The sequence below is a fragment of the Peromyscus leucopus genome, chromosome 4, assembly GCF_004664715.2.
Source record: "Peromyscus leucopus breed LL Stock chromosome 4, UCI_PerLeu_2.1, whole genome shotgun sequence".
NCBI lineage: Eukaryota > Metazoa > Chordata > Mammalia > Rodentia > Cricetidae > Peromyscus > Peromyscus leucopus.
The window spans coordinates 68,753,255-68,774,001 of record NC_051066.1 but is presented as its reverse complement, the minus strand read 5'-3'; the positions used below and the strand labels follow the sequence as shown (position 1 = coordinate 68,774,001).

Genomic DNA, 20,747 nt, shown 5'->3' with positions numbered 1-20,747 from the left:
TGCTGAGGCTGTTGCTAGAGCTCTTTACAAACACACACCATACTTTGTCCTACATGAGGCGAGTAGACGGATGGCACCTGCCGTGTCCCTGGACCCTGGGCTCCATCGCCCCAATTTGTGGTTCTTTGGGGGGGTTCCTGCCTCCTCAAACTGAACATTGTCTTGTCCAGTAATAGCCCAGTGCCTGGAATTGCCCTGCCTACCCACGCTGGAACCCAAGAGAGCCCTCTCAAATATTTTTGTTAAGATGGCAATAAAGCGAAATGGATGTCACACTTCGAACACAGCCAGGCTCCAGGATCTTTTTTTGGTGTGTATTCTCTTTCTTCACATCCCAAGGAAACCTGCAAGCCCCCAGAGCAGGGACTAGACGCTTAAGGGGAAGTGTCTGGGGAAAAGGGCTCTGTGACCTTGCACTCCCTGGATTCCATAGGCTCCCCATGGGCATGCCCAGACCCATGCTTGGCCCTCCAGAGGAAGGCAAGGACTTGTAGGCCAAAGGCAGCTAAGCATCCATGGATGCTGGTCAGCTGTACTTCATTTTCCTGCACATCACAAGTGGCATAGTACTCAGTGAATTTAACCTCATGCTCCCCCAAAGTGTTAGGGTTTCCAGGGAGAGAAATAATTTCTGGCTGGAGACTTGAGAGGCTCCTGGCTGTGCAGGGGGGCGGGGCATCCTGAATGAGACACACCTTCGTAGTAGCTGCATGCCCACTGATCTTGGTAGCTGCCTGTGAAGGGCAAGGCCCTGCCTACCGAGACCCAAGACTTCTCAGGGGAACAAGAATGGCTTCCTCTGGCATTCACCAGGAGTGTGTCCACCACAGAGCAATCTTCTCACTTGTCATCAGCCTGGCTTACCTCCAGTTATGGGGAGAGCTCCCTTGAAGCAGGAATCCCCAAACTGTACCCTATAATATCCTTTCTGGATAGTTCTTAGCTACATTTGGCTTTGGAATCTAGACCATTCTCTAAGTTACTGGCCAAAATGCATAACCTTGGAAATCAAGTTAGCAATTTGCAGGAGATACAAGAGACTCCTCTGAATCACAAGGTCGGTGTGACTGGTTGGCCTCTACTCCTGGTCTTAGAGGAAAAGAAGCCAAATTAGAGGCTGTAAACTGGGAACAAGGTCAGAGTTCAAGGGACAATGGTCAATTTGAGATGGAAATGATTTCTGCTTTGGTGTCTTGGTGGCAGTGGGGACCAGGAGGCTAGCATATTCAATTGGAAGAGGAAATACATGGGAAGCCTGTGCCAGCTTCCCAAAGGGAAGCCTTGAAGGAAGCCCATAGGATATAGGGACAGTGCTTTACAGAGGCTGGGTGACCTAGATGGTGGGTACCAGAGACCTAATCCAGTGACATCACAGAGCCCAGTCAGGCTCTTCTCAGCCAGTCTTCCCATTTCCGTCTTTCTGGGCAACTTCCTTTCTGCTGGAAAGCTGTCTTGGCCTAGCCTGGCCTGTCTCGGTCCTATTAAACAAAGTGGACGCCCCCACAGGCCATTTTAGTTCTTGAGTCGGAACCCACAGTCATTTCCTGACCAGCTAGAAAATATGGTATACTTGATAAGACCCAGTGGGTGAGGCCTGAGAATTGTCTCCTGTGCTTATCTGTCGAGTACCCAAGGCCTGTGAGGAGACAGGACTGAAAACAATGTGTTATCTTCTGGAAAGATTCAGTCCAGAGCCCTGCCCTCACCACCACTGCCAGTCACCTTGCAGTTACTTCTAGGGTGCCTAAGTCTGAACAGACAGCAGTGAACCCTGTCTCTGCAGGACAGCCTGGGCCAGGCCTTTCCCATTCTGTTCTCCCAACAAAGTCTCAACGAAGGGGGACTGGGAACTCAGACCCTCTTGCAGCCAACTGAGCTTGGCCACAAGGAGGAGATGGTTCCTAGAAACCTTGGGATCCTCAGCCATGTGACCAGGACAATAACTTCATAAAAATGAGGACAACAGGATTCTGGGCATGGGCCAAGCCATTGAGCATTACCACTTTAAAGTGTAGGGATCTAATTAGGGGTGATGGGTGCTGGATCTTAGCTGCATGCAGTTAACTTTCTCTTGAAAGTTCTGTCACATAAATATGTCTTGTCAGGGGACTAGGTGGCTGTGATTCACCCATGGTTGCCATATGTACCTCATTTCAAAAGCCAAGTTTTAAAACAACCCAATGCAAGATGCTCAACACATTTTGATCTGATGTTGAAAATACTTTGTGATCTGTACCAAGACCGAGGGTGCTCTTTCTAAATGCTGGCTCTTGTTGGGTAGAACCCACACTGTTGGGGGGGAGGGGGTGCCGAGGGAAATGGATGCAGATAGTTTGAAATGTTTAAACCCATTCCAGACATTGCTGTTTTGATTCAACAAACCATCATAGGAACTTGTTCCTCGTTTACCTTTTTTTTTTTTCTAGCACTTAGTATCTGATGGCTGTCCATAAACCAAAAGGGGAAAGGGAGATGGTACTCTTAATGTGTTGTGTGAACCCAGTGGTCCTGGAGAGAAATCAATGGGATTTCTGCCTCTCCGATGTATCTGGAACAGAAAAGCTAGGAGCCATCTTCGTGCTGTGCCCTGCTGACCGTTAAGCTGGTTGTTTTTGGACACCAATCTCAGACTCTTGCTAGATTGGAAACTTGGAGATATTTTGCACATGCAAAAGAAATTTCGGGAGTGGAGTTGAGGCTGGTCCTTTGAGTGGAGAGAAGAGACTGAGCATGATTGCTGCAGTCTTGGAAGCCTGTCTTTTGCCTTGGCTAACATGTTATACCTACTTAGAGATCCCCTACGAGATTTTCACAGCTCAGGGGAGCTCTCTGGTGCCCATATAAGATACTGAAGTGAACACAGGTGTACTGAGGCTAAGGTCCCGGACAAGATGTCTGACCCAGGGCTGTAAGCACCGTTGACATTGTCCAGGAGCTCGGTGTTTGCTCTCTCATTGGTCTTCACCCCTCCAGCCTATGATAGGATCTGTCACCAGAATGGATAATTTCCTGGGCTTCAGAGGATGTGTTGGTAAGGTGCCAGCCTCCTCCAAGGCTAGGTCGAGATGACTCTGTAGGGACCTTTCCAGATAAGAGCAGGGTGGATATGAGGACTGCAGGCACTGCCCTAGGGTGTCTCCTTGGAGCTGCTGGCTCCCATTGTCACCTTGCAAAGGAACTGATATCTGTGTGAGTACTTTGATAAGTAGCATAAACTTTATGGAGCAAACATGGAAGGTACATACCATTCCAGAGGTGACCCACCCAGAATGATGGTCATGGTTAAAACATAGGTGTGCTTACTTCAAGCTGCTCTTACTGACTAGAAGCATTGTTGAAACACGGTGTAAATAGCTTTGGCTCTGACCCATCTCACTTTCCATCACAGCAGCACTGTTTTGGAGATAGGTAAGGAGATGCCAGGATGTTGGAAGTGTCATTTGATGGAAGCTGGGTGAGGGGTGTGAGTCCTGAATTGGACGGAACTTCAGTGGTGTCTTGGGCATTGCTGAGATGGTGCTCTCCATGCCCACGTGGAAGCCACAAGTTGTAGTGGGGGAAAGTATAGGCTGCAAAGCTGCATCATCCATTAATTAGCTGGGTCTTTGGGCAAATTGCTCAGCCTCTCTGAGTCTTTCTGTCCTTAGCTTCAACTATTTAGATTAAGCAGATGTTGCCAATCTCCTGTTGCCCTCATGGGACCAACTGTAAAGATGCTTCTCTTTAACCCTGACTGGGCTGTAATTAGTCACTCTTAGAGCATGGGTTATTTCTGATAAGCCCAGTGGAATACAAAAACAGCCCAAAGCCTCGCCCTGCCCCAGCTGCCATCAGAGGCCTGAGGTTTAAAAGTCACTGAAAATGGAGCTGGAGCAATAGCTCAGTGCTTAAGAGCATTGGCTGCTCTTTCATAGACCCCAGGCTTGATTCCCAGCACCCACATGGTGGCTCACAAGCCTCTGTAACCCAGTTCCGGGGGATCTAATGACCTCTTCTGGCCTATGGGAGCAATATACACACATGGTACACAGACATACATGAAGACAAAACACCCCTACACACAAAACATTAAAACAAAATACATTTTTTTTTAAATGTTGATGAAGAGAGAAGGTGGTGGCCACCTGCTGTTGAGTCTGGTGTTGACTGCGACCCAGGAGGTTGGCAGGACAGGTACCATTTCCAGTCTCAGATAAACAGATTCTTGAGGTCCAGAGAACTTGCTGGACATAATGCAGAATATGGATGTGAGTAGGAGAACCAGCTCTAGTTAGCTGTCTCTAGGTGGGACAGTAGCTTTGCCTACATGCCCACATACCTTGACCACTTGTGCCCTGCACTGGAGGCACCCAACCAGGTGTGGCCTATGGTTCTCACCTGTCCCCTCCCCACCAGGTACGTGGTCATTTCCCGGGAGGAGAGGGAGCAGAACCTCCTGGCATTCCAGCACAGCGAGCACATCTACTTTCGGGCATGCCGAGACATCCGGCCTGGAGAGTGGCTGCGGGTCTGGTACAGCGAGGACTACATGAAGCGCCTGCATAGTATGTCCCAGGAAACCATCCACCGCAACCTGACCCGGGGTGAGTATGGGCAAGGGAAGGAGCGGTCCCTGAGGACCACACACACAAACCTAAGTCCACAGGGCTAGGTCGGTACTTGTTGTGAAAGGACACACCCACAAAGCTAAGGTCAAGCCTACAGGCTCAAGACCACGCCCACAGGGCTGAGGCCATGCCCACCAGGGAGGGTTGCACCCACTCTGAGCCACCAAAGCCCAGAAAGCCCCTCAGGGAATCTTCCAAGCAAACCACTGAGGAATGCAATATCCAGCAGGCAGACTAGACCTCAGCACAGTAAGTCAGCAGCTACCCCAGGGAATTGTCTTCCCTAGGAGGCAATCCTGCGAAGATCAACAAATCCCAGCCAAGTAAATCATTGAACGAACACTGGCCCTGTTCCCCCAATTCCAACTGGTGAAAAGACACTTTCCACTCAGTACCTCAATAGATACTTCCTGTGTGCTAGTTGGGTTTCCTACACATTGCCACGTGATCAAGGTAATAGGAACTAACCCACCAAGATGCTCTGAGAATCCATGGAGCAATGTACTTACTACCATTAATGCAGTCTCTACCTTGACACCGTTATTAAGTGCTTGGTTGTAAAATTCTAGGCTGGTGATTCCTGTGGCATCAGCCCCATCATCATACAGATGACCACACTGAGCATTACAGAAATGCAGTGGCTTACCCAGGGTCACATGACTAATGAGGCCAGAGCTAGGTTTACAACTTGAGACATCTAGAGTGAAGGTCTAAGTTCTAACCAACAGTGGCCACCAGACAAAGCCAGCCTCAGGATGGTATTGCTGGACTTGTTTCTGTCAATCCAAATGATATAGAGCATGAAGGAATGATTTCTACCACAGGAAGTCTGGAGGACATGAGAAGATGGCCTCAGGCAGGGAGGCCCTGGTAGGTTGGGTGTCCATCCAGGCTCCATTGAAATGAACCGTTTGACAGGAGTGTGAGTACTCCCTGCCTCTGGCTCTTTACCTCTGATGCCATCCTCAGCCTGGCCAGGGTACACTGGTGCACCCAGGTCCTTTTTACAAGAGGACCTTCTTTGCACAGAAGCCGTACATCCACATGCCCAGAGTCCATTGGGTCCACAGAGCCAAAGTCAGGCCCAAGCCATACTCTGCCATATTTTTAACTAACCTCTTGGCTAGAGCCAGCCTTGTTTGGAAGATGATTGGAGGAGACAGAAGCAGATGCCTCACTGAAACGAAGCTGACTTGGAAGACAAAACCATACAGGCCTTTGGGTGCCCAGAAGCCATCTGACTTAGTCAAAAGCATCTGGCAATTGCAGGAGAGGCGAGAGCCCAGTGGTTAAACTCCTCTCCTGTCTCCTTTGGAGCTGAGCTTGGGCCATGCTGGTTTCATCAGGAAGGCATGTTTCTGTGATGAGAGGTGGCTCGTCTTGACCTCTTCCTGCAACTCCAGAAGTGTTCAGCGAACCTTGGTTGCGGGATGAAAGCAGAAGTGAGTGAAAACGGCCAAGGGGTTTCCAGAAGAATCACACTCCCCAAAGACAAAAGAAAACCGAGAGAAGTCTCAGCGGCAGCAGACTGCAAAACTTGGATTCTTCTGGAACATTTCTTCTGGTGTCTTCTCCAAAGCACCTGCATCATCCTCAGAAAATCCTGAGACCCAGGGACGGTTTAGAGAAAGGTGTGAGTTTGGGGGGCTGGGGGCTCACCAGAGGCCTGGCACCCAGACTTGGGAGAGAGCAAGCCTTGGAGGACACAGGCGGGAGGCATCTGTCATGACCAGGCTGAACTGGCGCAGGAGGACACTGACACCACGGGACCAGCCAGAGCTGTGATGAAAGTGATCCTTGAGAGTGACCGGGAGCTTGGTGGCTGACTGATGGGTGCTAGATTTTAGGTACAGAGTCTGCGTCCTTTAAGTGTGTCTTCAATGGCCTGTCAGCCCTGCTCTGGAAAGTCCCCTTTGCCCATTCATTCACTAAAGGTATTACAGAGGGGTGTGTGTGTGTGTGTGTGTGTGTGTGTGTGTGTGGGTGTGTGTGTTTGCAGACCAGATGTCAACTTCAAGTGTCATTCCTGGGCAGTCATTTGAGACAACTCTCACTGACCTGGACCCTGCCAAATTGGCGAGGCTGGCTGGCTAGTGAGCCCTAGGGAGCCCTTTGTCTCTGCCTTCCCAGTGCTGGAATTTTAAGTGCCTGCCACCACACCTGGCTTTTTTTTTCTTTTTTCTTTCTTTATTTTTTTTTGTTTTTACATCCCAACAGCAGTTTCCCCTCTATTCTCCCCTCCCAATCCCTCTCCTCACCTTCCCTCCCCCACATCTCCTCCTCCTCCTCCTTTCTCTTCAGAAAAGGGCAGGCCTCCTGTGGATATCAACCAGCCATGGTATATCAAGTTTCAGTGAGACTAGGTACCTCCTCTCCTATTAGGGCTGGATAAGGCAACCTGGTAGGAGGAAAGGGTCCCAAAAGTAGGTAGCAGAGTCAGAGACAGCCCCTGCTCCCTCTCTTAGGGGTCCCACAAGAACACCAAGCTACAGAACCATGTACAGAGGGCCTAGGTCAGTCCCATGCAGGCTCCCTGCTTGTCAGTTCAGTCTCTGTGAGGCCAGGCTAGTTGATTCTGTGGGTTTTCTTATGGTGTCCTTGACCTCTCTGGCTCCTACAGTCCTTCCTCCCCCTCTTCCCCAGGATTCCATGAGCTTCACCTAATGTTTGGCTGTGTTTCTCAGCATCTGTGTCCATCAGTTGCTGGGTGAAGCCTCTCTGATGACCACTGGGTACCTGGCTATTTTTTTTTAACATGAATTCTGGGGATTGAACTCAGGTCCTCATACTTGAAAAACAAACACTTTACCAGCTGAACTATCCCCCCCAGTCCCCATCCTCTTTGTGTATCCCAGGCTGGCCTTGAATTTGATTTGCAGCTAAGGCTGGCTTTGAACTCCAGAGGCTCCTGCCTCCACCCCCCCCCCCAAGCACTGGGATCACTGAGGCACCACCGTACCTGGCTTTTAGAGAGAAGGGCATCTTCATAATTGGAGGCTGCTTAACCAGATCATCTGTTGTTAATGGAGGTGTTACTAGGAGCCTAGAGCTTCTGGAGAGAATGTAAATTATTCATTTGTGGTTATCTTTGAAGGATAGGCGTCTACACGTTTAGGTGATCTATGTGATTTATGTGGGGATTTTTTTTTTTTTTTTTTTTTTGGCTCTGGTTTTATCCCTAAATGTCATGGAAGATTTGGAATAGAATTCATTTATTAAAGGTCATCTCTGGATCAGAGATTTTACATGGAAGCCATGAGTCTAGAAGGGTTTCCTGCTCGTCCTAGGAAACATGGACTGCTTTATCTTTGAACACTGAGACAATGGGAGTCTGATTGATTGTCACCCTGATCTCCCTGCATCCTCAGCTGTCTGATGTCTGATGAGTCCGTGAAAGCTGAAAGAGCACCCTTGAGTTTCAGAGGTCTAGCCTGGTGAATATGTCACCTGCTCTGTGACACAGACGCATTACATTAACATTTTTAAATTTCATTTTATTTATGTATTTTATGTGTATGGGTGTTTGTATCCATGCCTGTCTGTATGTCACATGTGTGCCTGGTGCCCTCTGAGGCCAGAAGAGGGCGTCTTCTGGGTACCCGGGAATTAGAGTCTCAGAGTGTTGTGGACTGCCATGTGGGTGCTGGGAATTGAACTCTGGTCCTTTGGAAGCGCTGCCAATGCCTCCGACCTCTGAGCCATCTCTCCAGCCCACACATTGCATTTTTAATGGGTCTTCATCTCATCATCACTAAGCTTTCTGTGGTTCTGCTGGTGTGGAAACTGGGGCTCCTGGAAGCTGACTGAGTGCCGGGAGCCTGGGATGAGGTTGTTACTTAAGCAGCTCCTGTGAGGACAGAATAGAGACCTGAGTGGCTTAGCCTTGCTGTGCTGTCATCTGTGGGAGCCTGAAGACTCGAGGAAAGCATCTGAGGAAAGCCAAACATAGAGCCTCCTGACCTTCACTGAGGGGCTATGAAATAAATCCTTCCACCAGAAGCCTGGACACTGTACATTCAGAGCAAGCCTCTGCTCAAGGTTACAGAGCCAGGACCTTGACCCTGACCCTGACCCTGATTCAGGAAGCCTTTGAGATTGCCCAACCCCACAGGCTACCTGCCAAAACTTTCTGAAAGCTGAAAGACTGCTTTCTCAGCATGCTTCCCCCTGGGCATACCAGCACTCTGTAGCAGCCTGTGCTAGTCTGCTGGCCATGTTAAAGAACCTAAAATAGCTTATTATTGGTGAGCTCACCAACCTTGCAAGGTAATTAAAAATGATAGAAGAAGAGACATCTGTATCTGAGAACGCTTTGGGTCTCGTGGCCACCTTCTCCTTATCTTGAGGGAGGCTGACATTTGACATCTTTAGGAATCTCTCTTGCATTTCCAACCGCAGCCATGACTGAGAACCACAGAACTTTGAACCATCTTTCTTTGTGTCCTTCCTGTCTTCAGGGGGGATAGAAAGACAGCAGCTGTGGGATGGCTGTTTCTCCCAGTTCTCCAGAACCATGAGCATGGAGTAAGGCGGGGCCTATGCTGTCCCCAGGCCTTTTACTGAGGCACACACAGCACCATCCTGCAGCTTCTAGAGGGCACTTTGTCCCCTGGTGGACGGACATTTACTCAGCTCTGAAGTTTGTTGCTTTAGTCAGATGGGGAGGGATGCTGTCCCCTAGGGTCATAGTATGGCAACCCCGTCTGTCTGTCCCCATAGGATGGTAACTTGTTTTTATTCTCCCCTTCAGACCCATCCCAACTCAAGGGGCAGCATTTATCCACATGAGGGCTCTTCAAAATTGCCTTTTTGTGAAGGCCTTGTCCTGAGACTCTGGCTCCCATGATCTGCTCTTCTCTCCATTTGGGTCTTACCCGACCCAGATGGTCAGAACCAGGAGGATGTGTAAGGCGAGTCCCTAGCAGAAGGCCCGTTCTGTTTCCTGTTGGTTTCTCCATTTGGGGCTTTTCCCCACATCCTCACACCCTGGTTTTCCTTCCTAGGCGAGAAGAGGATGCAGAGAGAGAAGGCTGAGCAAGCCCTGGATAATCCAGAAGACCTAAGGGGTCCTGTGTTGAGACAGGGCAGAAGTCCTTACAAGCGGAGCTTTGATGAGGGGGACACGCACCCTCAGGCCAAGAAGAAGAAAATAGACCTCATCTTCAAGGATGTACTAGAAGCCTCACTGGAGTCCGCTAACGTGGAAGCCCGCCAGCTGGCCCTGAGCACCTCTCTGGTCATCCGGAAAGTCCCCAAGTACCAGGACGATGACTACGGTCGGAGTGCAGCTGCCATGACACAAGGCATACAGAATATCCGCCGGACCCAGGGGGAAGGGGACTGGAAGGTCCCCCAAAGGGTGGCCAAAGAACTCGGCCCATTGGAGGATGGAGAGGAGGAGCCTACGGCATTCAAGGCTGACAGCCCTGCTGAGGCCTCTCTGGCATCCGACCCCCATGAGCTACCCACCACCTCCTTTTGCCCTAACTGCATTCGCCTGAAGAAGAAAGTGCGGGAACTGCAGGCAGAGCTAGATATGCTTAAGTCTGGGAAGCTGCCTGAGCCCCCCATTCTGCCACCGCAGGTACTGGAGCTCCCTGAGTTCTCAGATCCTGCAGGTAAGTTGCTGAGGATGAGGTTGCTGTTAGCGGGAAGAGAGTGTGGCGCGCTGTGTGGAGGGTGGCCCAGAGCTCTCTGTCTCAGCCACCTGCCAGGAGACCCAGTGAGTGCAACGCAGAGGCACCCACTCCCTCAGGTGCCAGAGGCAGGCTGGCTTGAAGTTCTGGGGGGCATTGCATGTGCCAACCTGTATCCTCCTTGTCAATAAAGGATGTCCCATTGCAGGAGGGCTGTGTGCTGTGTTCTTGACCTGCTGTTTTCTCTGGGGGTGGGGTCCCACTGTTTTCTCCCCCTGGCCTGACTTCTCACTCCCCAAATCTTGAACTGTGTCTGGGGGTGTCTGCTGGGAGCTCTCACAGCTCCCGGAACTCAGGCCAGGAGCACAGACTAGTCCACTTCTTCCGGACTCTGCCCAGACTACATAGTACTTGGTACCCAACCCGGAGTTCTAGAAGGACAAGGAACCAGAGGACCTGAGGCCAACCGCTGTGCAACTTTGTCCTGTTTCACTGGCTTCCTGGGTCTCTTCAAGTTGTCACACCAAGGCAGAACTGGGGATTGATTCCGTGTAGATCTGCAGCTAAGCTAGGTTGTTTCCCTCAGGTTTCTTTCTCAGCTACCCTCAGAATGGGATGGGGTAGACATAAAAATACATTTGCCTCAGTATCCAGGCTGCCTTCAGCCTTACCCTGACCATATCCAGTGCCAGGTCCTCCAGTATAACCTGAGTGTGTGACATGAAACATTCTGCCGCTTCTAGAACCCTCCACCCCAGAAGCACCCACAAGTCAAGACTGAGCTCGGGTGCAGGCAGCCTGGAGCCTGGGTGGTGTCCAAAGGCCACCACGGGCAATCCATGGGGAGGAACCATCAGTGTGGAGAGCAGGAATACCCTTTTATCTACTTCAGGCTGGAGCTCCACTCCCGTGGGGACCTGTTCTCCAGCAGTACCTTGTTAAGTCTATGTTGTCAACAGCACATGTGACTGTTTCCTTCCCCTCTTATCTTCCAGCCTCAGAGAGCATGGTCTCTGGCCCCGCCGTCATGGAGGATGATGACCAGGAAGTGGACTCTGCAGATGAGTCTGTCTCCAACGATGTGATGACAGCCACGGATGAACCCTCCAAGATGTCCTCCGCCACCGGACGCCGCATCCGGCGCTTCAAGCAGGAGTGGCTGAAGAAATTCTGGTTCCTTCGCTACTCCCCCACCCTCAACGAGATGTGGTGCCACGTGTGCCGCCAGTACACGGTGCAGTCCTCGCGCACTTCCGCCTTCATCATCGGCTCCAAGCAGTTTAAGATCCACACCATCAAGCTGCACAGCCAGAGCAACCTGCACAAGAAGTGTCTGCAGCTGTACAAGCTGCGCATGCACCCGGAGAAGACTGAGGAGATGTGCCGCAACATGACCCTTCTCTTCAACACCGCCTACCACCTGGCCCTGGAGGGCAGGCCCTACCTGGACTTCCGACCGCTGGCAGAGCTGCTGAGAAAGTGTGAGCTCAAGGTGGTAGACCAGTACATGAACGAGGGGGACTGCCAGATCCTCATCCATCACATCGCCCGGGCACTGAGGGAGGACCTGGTCGAGCGCATCCGTCAATCACCCTGCCTCAGCATCATCCTGGATGGGCAGAGCGATGACCTTCTAGCGGACACAGTGGCCGTCTATGTGCAGTACACCAGCAGTGACGGGCCCCCCGCCACGGAATTCCTATCTCTGCAGGAGCTGGGCTTCTCCAGCACAGAAAGCTATCTCCAGGCGCTTGACCGAGCCTTTGCTGCTCTGGGCATCCGCTTACAGGACGAGAAGCCAACCGTCGGCCTGGGAGTGGATGGGGCCAACATCACCGCCAGCTTGCGTGCCAGCATGTTCATGACCATCCGCAAGACACTGCCCTGGCTGCTGTGCCTGCCCTTCATGGTGCACCGGCCCCACCTTGAGATCCTGGATGCCATCAGTGGCAAGGAGCTGCCCTGCCTGGAGGAGCTGGAGAACAACCTGAAGCAGCTACTCAGTTTCTACCGCTACTCGCCACGTCTCATGGGTGAGCTGCGCTCCACGGCCTCCACCCTGTGCGAAGAGACCGAATTTCTGGGGGACATCCGTGCCGTGAGGTGGATCATTGGTGAGCAGAATGTCCTGAATGCCCTCATCAAGGACTACCTGGAAGTGGTGGCCCACCTCAAGGATGTCAGCAGCCAGACACAGCGGGCAGACGCTTCAGCCATTGCCCTGGCCCTGCTGCAGTTCCTCATGGACTATCAGTCCATCAAGCTCATTTACTTCCTGCTGGATGTGATCGCGGTGCTCTCACGCCTGGCCTACATCTTCCAGGGGGAGTATCTCCTGGTGTCCCAGGTGGACGACAAGATCGAGGAGGCCATCCAGGAGATCAGCAGGCTTGCAGACTCCCCAGGCGAGTACCTGCAGGAATTCGAGGAGAATTTCCGAGAGAGCTTCAACGGGATCGCCGTAAAGAACCTCAGGGTGGCCGAGGCTAAGTTCCAGTCCATCAGGGAGAAGATCTGCCAGAAGACACAGGTCATTCTGGCGCAGAGGTTCGATTCCCGAAGCCGGGTCTTCGTGAAGGCCTGCCAAGTGTTCGACCTGGCCGCCTGGCCCAGGAACAGCGAAGAGCTCCTGAGCTTTGGCAAGGAAGACATGGTTCAGATCTTCGACCACCTGGAAGCCATTCCTACCTTCTCCCGGGACGTGTGCCGGGAAGGGGTGGACCCCCGGGGGAGCCTGCTGATGGAGTGGAGAGACCTCAAGGCTGATTATTACACCAGAAACGGCTTTAAAGACCTCATCAGTCACATCTGCAAGTACAAGCAAAGGTTTCCGCTCTTGAACAAGATCATTCAGGTCCTCAAAGTCCTCCCCACCTCCACTGCCTGCTGCGAGAAAGGCCGTAGTGCCCTCCAGCGGGTCCGCAAAAACCACCGCTCCCGCCTGACCCTGGAGCAGCTCAGTGACCTGTTGACAATTGCTGTGAACGGACCACCCATCGCCAACTTTGATGCCAAGCGAGCTCTGGACAGCTGGTTTGAGGAGAAGTCTGGCAACAGCTACACACTGTCAGCCGAGGTCCTCAGTAGGATGTCTGCTCTGGAGCAGAAGCCCATGTTGCAGGCTCTGGACCACGGCTCTGAGTTCTACCCAGACATGTAGGGGGCCTGCACTGCAGAGGTCACAAAGCCGGTGAATATTTTTTTAATCTATACTCATAAGCTTTGATATATTATATAAATATATATTATATTATATTATATATATATATATAAACCCACACTGAAAATTTTTTAAAAACCAAGGTGATGTGTCCACCGGAAGCTACTGACAGCTTTCAGAAAGGAGCAATGTCGGCAATGGACTCTTGCCTCCACACTCGGCAGCTGCAGCCTACGTGGCAACTCATCTTCACTCACAGGAGCGTGTTTGGGGGCCACACGTGTCCCCACCAAACGGTCAAAGCGGCATAAGCTAAATGGCAATTCTCTTTGTCACTTTTAGGTGGCTTGGTTCTGTTTCTGTCCTCATGTATCGGTTGAGGGGCTGGGGTTTGGGTGACGCTCTCGCCTTCTCCTTTTTGGTATGGTTTTAGGACTACGGGATGGGGGCTTGTGGTCTCCTCGGTGACATTCTGTTCCGGTCCAGTTACATTGCGTCCGGGTTTCCATGGGGTGAATTTCGGATTTCTGGATCGGACTCTCTGGCCTTCCTCCCGTCACTTGGCTCCAGCTTGGGAGCTCTTTCTTTGTTCATTTGTCCAGATGAACACGTCACTTGTCCCAACAGCCAATGTATCAATCCCCCTCAACTGTGAACCCACCACACTCCTCCATGCCGCCCTCCCCTCCCTAGGCTGTCAGTTCCCTTCTCCGGCCTCTGGAGGCTAAAGATATCAGCAGTTACACTGAAGACAACTTTCCTTTTTCACATTTGAGCTTGAGATCTGGTGATCAGGGGAGGAGTACGTTCTGTGCCCCAGCAGAGGATAAAACGTTATATTTCCATTCAGACGTAGGGCTGTTGGGGAAGCAGCGAGCCGAGAAATCTAAACCTCAACGGGACTGCAGTTTTGGCTAAAAACAAGTAAGGTGAAAAGTGTATATTTAACTTCCACCAATTACTTGTATTTTGTCTTTAGAATTATGAAATGTGGTGGTAGGTGGTTGGGTTTCTTTTAGTGATCAAGGAGCAGCTGTTTTGTCGTCCAAGGGCAGAATCCGTCGGTGCAAGTCAAGTCCTGGGCTGTACAGAAGTCAGATGAGCGTCCATAGAGAGGCTGTTCCTTTTGCAACAGGCTGATGGTATGCTTGCTCCGCAGCCTGACAGAAAGGTCACACGATGCCGGACAGAGTTTCTCTGCCTGTGAACTCTTCCTGTTTTGAATAGAGTTGAGCTATCCTAAAGAAAAGGAGAAAACAGGAAGTGAGACAGGATTCTCAAGGTATAAACATGTATGCACACCTACACACACACACACACACACACACACACTCTGCAGCTACAGTATAAGCTTTAGAAATGGCCGCTTGCCTCCCCCGACCCTGGGGGCAGACAGGGGCTTAAGCTAGAGGAGTCTGACCAATGTTCACTTATCTACCAGTATACCTCGAAATGAGTTTTCAGAAACGTGCGTGAGCTGTCGTAAACCTCCTCCCTGATTTCACATCCAATCTGTGCAGTCTATGCAGATCCCAGAATGTGGATCTGGGTTGTCTATGGGGAAGGGAGGGAGATCTGAAGTACCTGCCCATGGTCAGTTCTGCAGAGAACTGTATCTCTCCTTCAGTGGGGGTATTAGAGAGCTAACCACAGGCAAGGCCCCCATGCCCTCAACCTGCCTAGCTGGGCCTACAACTCTGTGGTGGCTTCCTTCCGTCTGGGTTCGTCTGTCTCTGAGGCCTCATGGAAATGTCATTAACACTGAACATGTTGCTACCCTTTCCTGGTTCTGCAGTCTGTCCGTCCTCTCTCAGATCCTCCCTTTGCCTCCATGGTCTTGGTGCTAAGATAACTTTAGAATCATTGCTGCTAGCCAATAGCTTTTCATGATATAAATATATTATATATATATATATATATTATATATTATTTTTGAAATGTTTTTGTTTTCAAGAGTGATGTAGCATGTTAAAACAAGAAACAAAACTAAACAAACAAAAAGCTGGGTCTTTCCAACTGTCCCACTGCCAGGTCTCTTATGCCGCCTTCTTCAACCAGTTGAGATACCCTGCCTGGTGACCTTCATCCCTCACCTCCCTCTGGTCCCCATCTCAACTCCTCGCCCTCTGAGCAGGGAGAGTTAGCAGGAACTAGGGAAGGAAAACCCAAAGCCCCCTTTGGAGGCCGGGGAATCCCCAGCCTCATCCCACTTGCCGGCTCTGAGCTGGTGTCTCCCTCCATCTGCTCCTCCCGCTCCTAGCCAAAGCCTAGCTGGAGCCACATGGGCCGCCGTTGTGAAGCACAAGGTCTCCCACTTGCCCGGCTCCTGCCCTGGGACCTCACCTCCTCACAGACACAGACTTCGCTCTGCGGAGTTTTCATTGAAAGCCGAATGGACCGAGGTGGGTTCAGAATAGGAATGGCTGGCAAGGCAGGTGGGTCTCTCGTGGGCAGCCTGCGGGCATAAGTGGTGGCCTGGGCCTTTCCTCTTGCCAACAGTTGCCTTACATGTCTCCTCCCCCGCGCAGGGGGCTTCCTTCACCTGGGAAGGGTCCTCTCCAGGATGGCCCTTGGCCAGACATGAAACCAGGACTGACTGTCCCCTCCCAAGAGGTTGTGGCTGAGCCAACTCCAGGCCTCAGCCATAGAGACAGGTTCTGACATCCCAAGCCAATGTTACCTGAACCTCTTTAAGGCGCCCAGGAGCAGTGGACCTGCCTTGAGGCCTCCGTGAACGAACTGTTCCCACAGCACGTGGCTGCTAACAGTTGCCGATTCTCTGGTCCTCTGTCTCCCCCCACCCTACCCCTGTTCTCTGCTGCAATGGCCTCTGCCTCAGAGCCGCTGAGGGGCTGAGCTCTCATGCTGTCTTACATTCGGCTAGGTGCCTCTGAAACTCTGGGAGCTGGTGACTCTGGTTTTGCCTCAGGATGATGAGTGACTAAGGAACGATGTGGATGAACCCCACACACAGTCTTTTCTCAGCTTGGATGCTCCCTGGGAGGGCCAGGGCTTCTGCCTAGTGAATTTCGTTTGTGAGGCCCTGTGATTTCAGGCCTAGGCATTTCTCATGCGCCGCTTGGAGAAGGGCTCCGGTTGACCCACACTTCTGGTCTGCCCGGCTCTCCTCCTGTCTCGGCTGGTGTAACTGACTGTGGAGAGTCGGCCTAGCAGCATACATGCAGTTGTTTCTGATGGGACGGGGCCCTGTAACCCAGTCCCTGGTGCAGAAGTGAGAGTCATGGGCATAGAATGAATGTGTCTGTGGGGCTGGCACTTATTCACTCTGGGGTGACTAATAGTGACTTTCATTGGCTCTCGGTGAGAATAGGAGGTGAGATGGTATTGAAGATTGGGGCTGGTGGCTGTTGTGCCAACCTGGTACCATGCAGAACCATATGGTTGAAATGTTCTCCTGAGCAAAGGGAAGCAATGACCACTTAGCATGTGTGGGACAGGAGGCCTGCTCAGCCCCGTGGGCAGCTTCTGCCCAGGGAGAATCCCTGCAGGGACAGCCGAGTCCAGGCGTCAGAAGTGGCAGCACTTTAGTTTTGTAATGTCGGCTTGTGGCATCTCATGATGTCAGGTGCGTCCGCCTCGCCCCATCCTCACTGGGGGAATGAGAGCCCACCGAGCTCCAGGACCCTCTGTAGCCACGTTCTTCCCGGAGCCCTTGAGTGTGAGGTGCCTGGAGCGCCTGCCCCCTGCTCAGGCTCCGTGTTCCCAACTTGAGTTGGTTTGCTGAGGTTTCTCGTTGGCTCGTTCGTACCAGACCTTTGATTTTGCGCAAAGACCCTGGAGTGACTTAAAACACTTCCTAAGTGTTTTTCATTTGTTTGGAGGAAGAGAACGGAGGAAGGTGTGAAGGTGGACATGGCCGTAGAGAGATGGAAATGGACTTGAGATGTTACCCAGCCCGAGCTTGTGGGCTGCATCCTGTTGCTGCCTACCTGGAGCTAGATGGAGACCAGGAGAGGCCACATGGGTTGAAGTCTGATTTCTGTCTTCTAGAATACTCCTTTGTTTTTCACTTCTGCCTCCAGGGAAACAGGAATTTGGCATCCTAACCTGTTTTCAGGGTGTGGTCTGTGCTAAATCACAGGTCAGATCTGTGCTTTTTGTGTGTGTGTGGTCCATGCACCCCCTCTGGGCATAGGCCCCAGGTTCACTGGAGGGTATGTGTGCCCTGGGTGCCCTTTAAGAGGCAGCCCAGTCAGACTGGGCTGGCAACTGCAGCAGGGAGCGTGGTCCTCCAGAGTGAGGAAAGGCGGGCACAGCAGGCAGTTCAGGTGGGATCACTCCTTTGTGCACTGCCCTGGGTTCTAATCTGACCGTTCCTCCAATCCTTGAGGGAGAAAGTGCATCAGATGTACATGGTTCTTCTCGGAGGAACGCCCTTCTCCAGTCCTCTGTCAGTCAGGGCACTTTTAAGAGTCTTTGAGGTAATCTTTGCATGTTAGTCAGAGGGAGTTAAAGTGCCCTTTGGAGAGGAAAATAGTATGGCCCTCCTCTTCCATTAGCACGCTCTCCCCTTCCCCAATCCCTTCAAATAGTATCACCCTAGAAATACCTATGCAATCCAGTCCCCCTGGGAGGCTGTGCATGGAGGCAGGGGTATGTGCAGTGTATCATACTGATGCTAAGGCATATCAATTGTATATACTGACATATACAGTACGTATACACGGCAGAGTAAGAGTAAATCACGTCTATATATCTATAAATAATATCCTATATATTTATACATTTCTATGTTTTAAATAGATATAAAATAGTCTATAGAGCTGGAAAGGTGGTGGGGAAGCCTGGTGCTGGGTTGGGAACGGGGAGGAGACAGCTCTGGAGGGGAGGTGGGAATGCTCACTAGGCTGGATTGCTGGCCACTGCGGGGCATCTTCCTTGGGGTGTTGGAGAGGAGGGTGGCTGGGTCCCAGCTCTCTCCGTGCACTTTCTCTCCTTTCCAGCCAGCGCGGGCTGAGGTTGGAAGGAGATACCCCTGAGGTCCAGCTGCAGCAGCCCCTACCTCCCCCTACCGCTGGCCTGCACTTAGCTGGTCATTGCTGCTTGGCAGTAGGGGGTTGGACTTGGTCCCTGACGCCTAGTGGAGAGACCTCTGCACAAACTCCCCAATACCCTCGCCTATCAGGAGTGAGCGGCGTTGATGGCAATAGAAAAGGAGTACTGGGATGAACAGATGTCCAGAAAGATGTCATCCCAACCTCCCAAATGCTTCTGTCAACCCCCTAGAGGCCAAGCCTCAGAAGTTAGCCGTCCTGGCCTCCTCCACCCGTTCAACCACTGTCTCTAGAGCACCAGGAGTTGAGGAAGGCAGCGTGAGCTTTAGGAAGTGCTGCCTCTCCCCATCCAGAGGCCCCACCTGGTGGAAGAGATATATCTGCACACTGACATTTTCAATGGCAACTCAAGTTCAGGAGCTGGGCCTTGGCCCAGCCCACTCTGCGCAGCCGCAGCTGCTGGCTGTACTCAGGACAATCTGTCCCCTCTTCCCAAACCCACCAGGCAGCCCAAGCCACTTCTGCTGCGACAGCAGGTTTAGGTTTAGTTCACAAACACTGTTCTCATTCTGTGACTGGATGCTCAAGCCCACTCTCTCTGGGGGAGGGTATCTTCTTCAGCTTGTTCCCAGATACCCCCCTCCCCAGCAGGGTGGGGGTGCCTGGGACTCCAGGGAGTCTGGCCAGCTGGCAGCATGGCAGAGGGCTTGTGCAGCCCAGACGGGAGTCCGAAGCCGACTGCTCCCAGTGTCCTCTATCCCCTTCCCTCTCCTGGGAGCAGAAGAGGTCTGAGGACAGGTACCCTCCCTGCTCTCCAGACCAGCCTGCCTTTGGGCTCCACAAACACACTCATTTCCCATTCCGAGCCTTCGCGGGTCTTCCCTGCTCTTCCTCACCATCCTACCAACGGACCTCAGTCTCCAGCAGACCAGTCCCATACCACAGTTGAGACCAGGTCTGCTCTGCCAATGCCCACGTCCTTGAGCCACAGCTAGCTGCCAACTGGGCTGAACACCCTCTAGTGCCTGGCTCAGTGGAGTTCAGGACCAATGGCCCGAGCCTTTCTCCCACCACAGTGGGTCAGAGCCTGGCCAGGGGATAGGCATTCCCAGTAGCAATCCCACAATGCACTGTACCTCAGAGAGAGAGAACACGTTCCACAGGGCACCGAGGGGACCAGCCTCCATGCAGAGGGGGCAACCGCTCACCATACTGCTCATAAGAAGACAAAGGCCAGGATGTCCTAGGGGCATCCCTCCGTCTATCCTTTGGCCTCTCTGGAAGAACCAGTAGTCTTTTTTAGCCCTGGTCTCTCTCCTCCTCTCCACCCCCAAGCTGCTGAACCATTTTCATGTCAATCACAAAGAAAAAAATAAAGTGGGGGTGGGGGGGAATTCCTAGGAGCCTATTACTACATACATATTAATATGTTAATACTTTCTTTCTTAAAAACAACTCTCAATGTTATTATTTGGCAGACTGTGCTTTATAGTACCTGTGTGTCGGGGGCTAGAACACTGGATACAAATAGAGCTATGCTGGTTTATAATCTGTATGCAGAGTCTTTCCTTTTGTCACATTATCCTCATAATGTAAGAAGATTATTAATAAAAGCATTTAAATTGATGCATCAAGCTTGGCTCCTTGCCTCTGTGATGGGCCTCAGTGAGTCATGTGGACCCCATCAAAGACTCAGCTGTGGGGTTGGAAGGGACTTGAGTCCTCTTTAGCTGTTCTCTGCTGCTCTTCATTTCCCCACTACCATCCACTTCGGGCAGCAAGCCCCTGCACATATCAATCAGTCCAAAGAAGGTGTGACTGAAACCATGTAAAACACCTACCCCATGGACACTGGCCCTCCAGGAATCTCTCTGGGGAAGCATCCGGAGCCTCTGCAGACCAATAGGCTCCAGCTCTCCTGCTTAAATACCTTTGGGGACTCTCCACTTGCAGGACTGGTCCCTGCCTGCTTAGAAAGATCTTTTCTGAGTATTTTGCTGTTGGCACTGGCAGGGGTGAGATTTTTTCCCACATCTTTTGAGGAAGGAGTTAGGCAGGCATATAGTCAATCATGACATTGCTCTAAGTGCAGGCTTCCCCCTTGAGATGCTGAGGCCTCCGCTCTTGAGGCCATCCAACATCCTCACAGTGGTCTTCCCTCTTCCTTTCTCCTTACTTCTGCCTTCTTAGCATTAGACATTTTCCTTTCAGCCCAGAAGCACCATCACCTCCACATTGGTCACCTAGCATCTGTTGTGGTGGCACTATTTCTAGGAAGATGTGAGCAGAAGTCTTCTCAGTCCAGTGACAGACAAAGTAAGGATTCCAC

General features: G+C 51.7%; 1 protein-coding gene across 3 annotated transcripts in view; it reads left to right on the top strand.

Moving 5' to 3' along the window:
* LOC114699722 (zinc finger protein 862) overlaps positions 1–20,044 on the top strand; it is an 85,109-nt gene extending 65,065 nt beyond the window's left edge. For 2 of the 3 annotated variants that reach the window (XM_028878985.2, XM_028878987.2), the window contains exons 6-8: positions 4,396–4,583; positions 9,611–10,225; positions 11,239–20,044. In XM_028878985.2, the coding sequence (XP_028734818.1) occupies positions 4,396–4,583; positions 9,611–10,225; positions 11,239–13,403 (2,968 nt within the window). In that variant the 3' untranslated portion in view covers positions 13,404–20,044. The remainder of the gene's footprint in view (positions 1–4,395; positions 4,584–9,610; positions 10,226–11,238) is intronic. The other variant, XM_028878988.2, reaches the window with a different exon arrangement.
* The last annotated feature ends 703 nt before the right edge of the window (positions 20,045–20,747 follow it).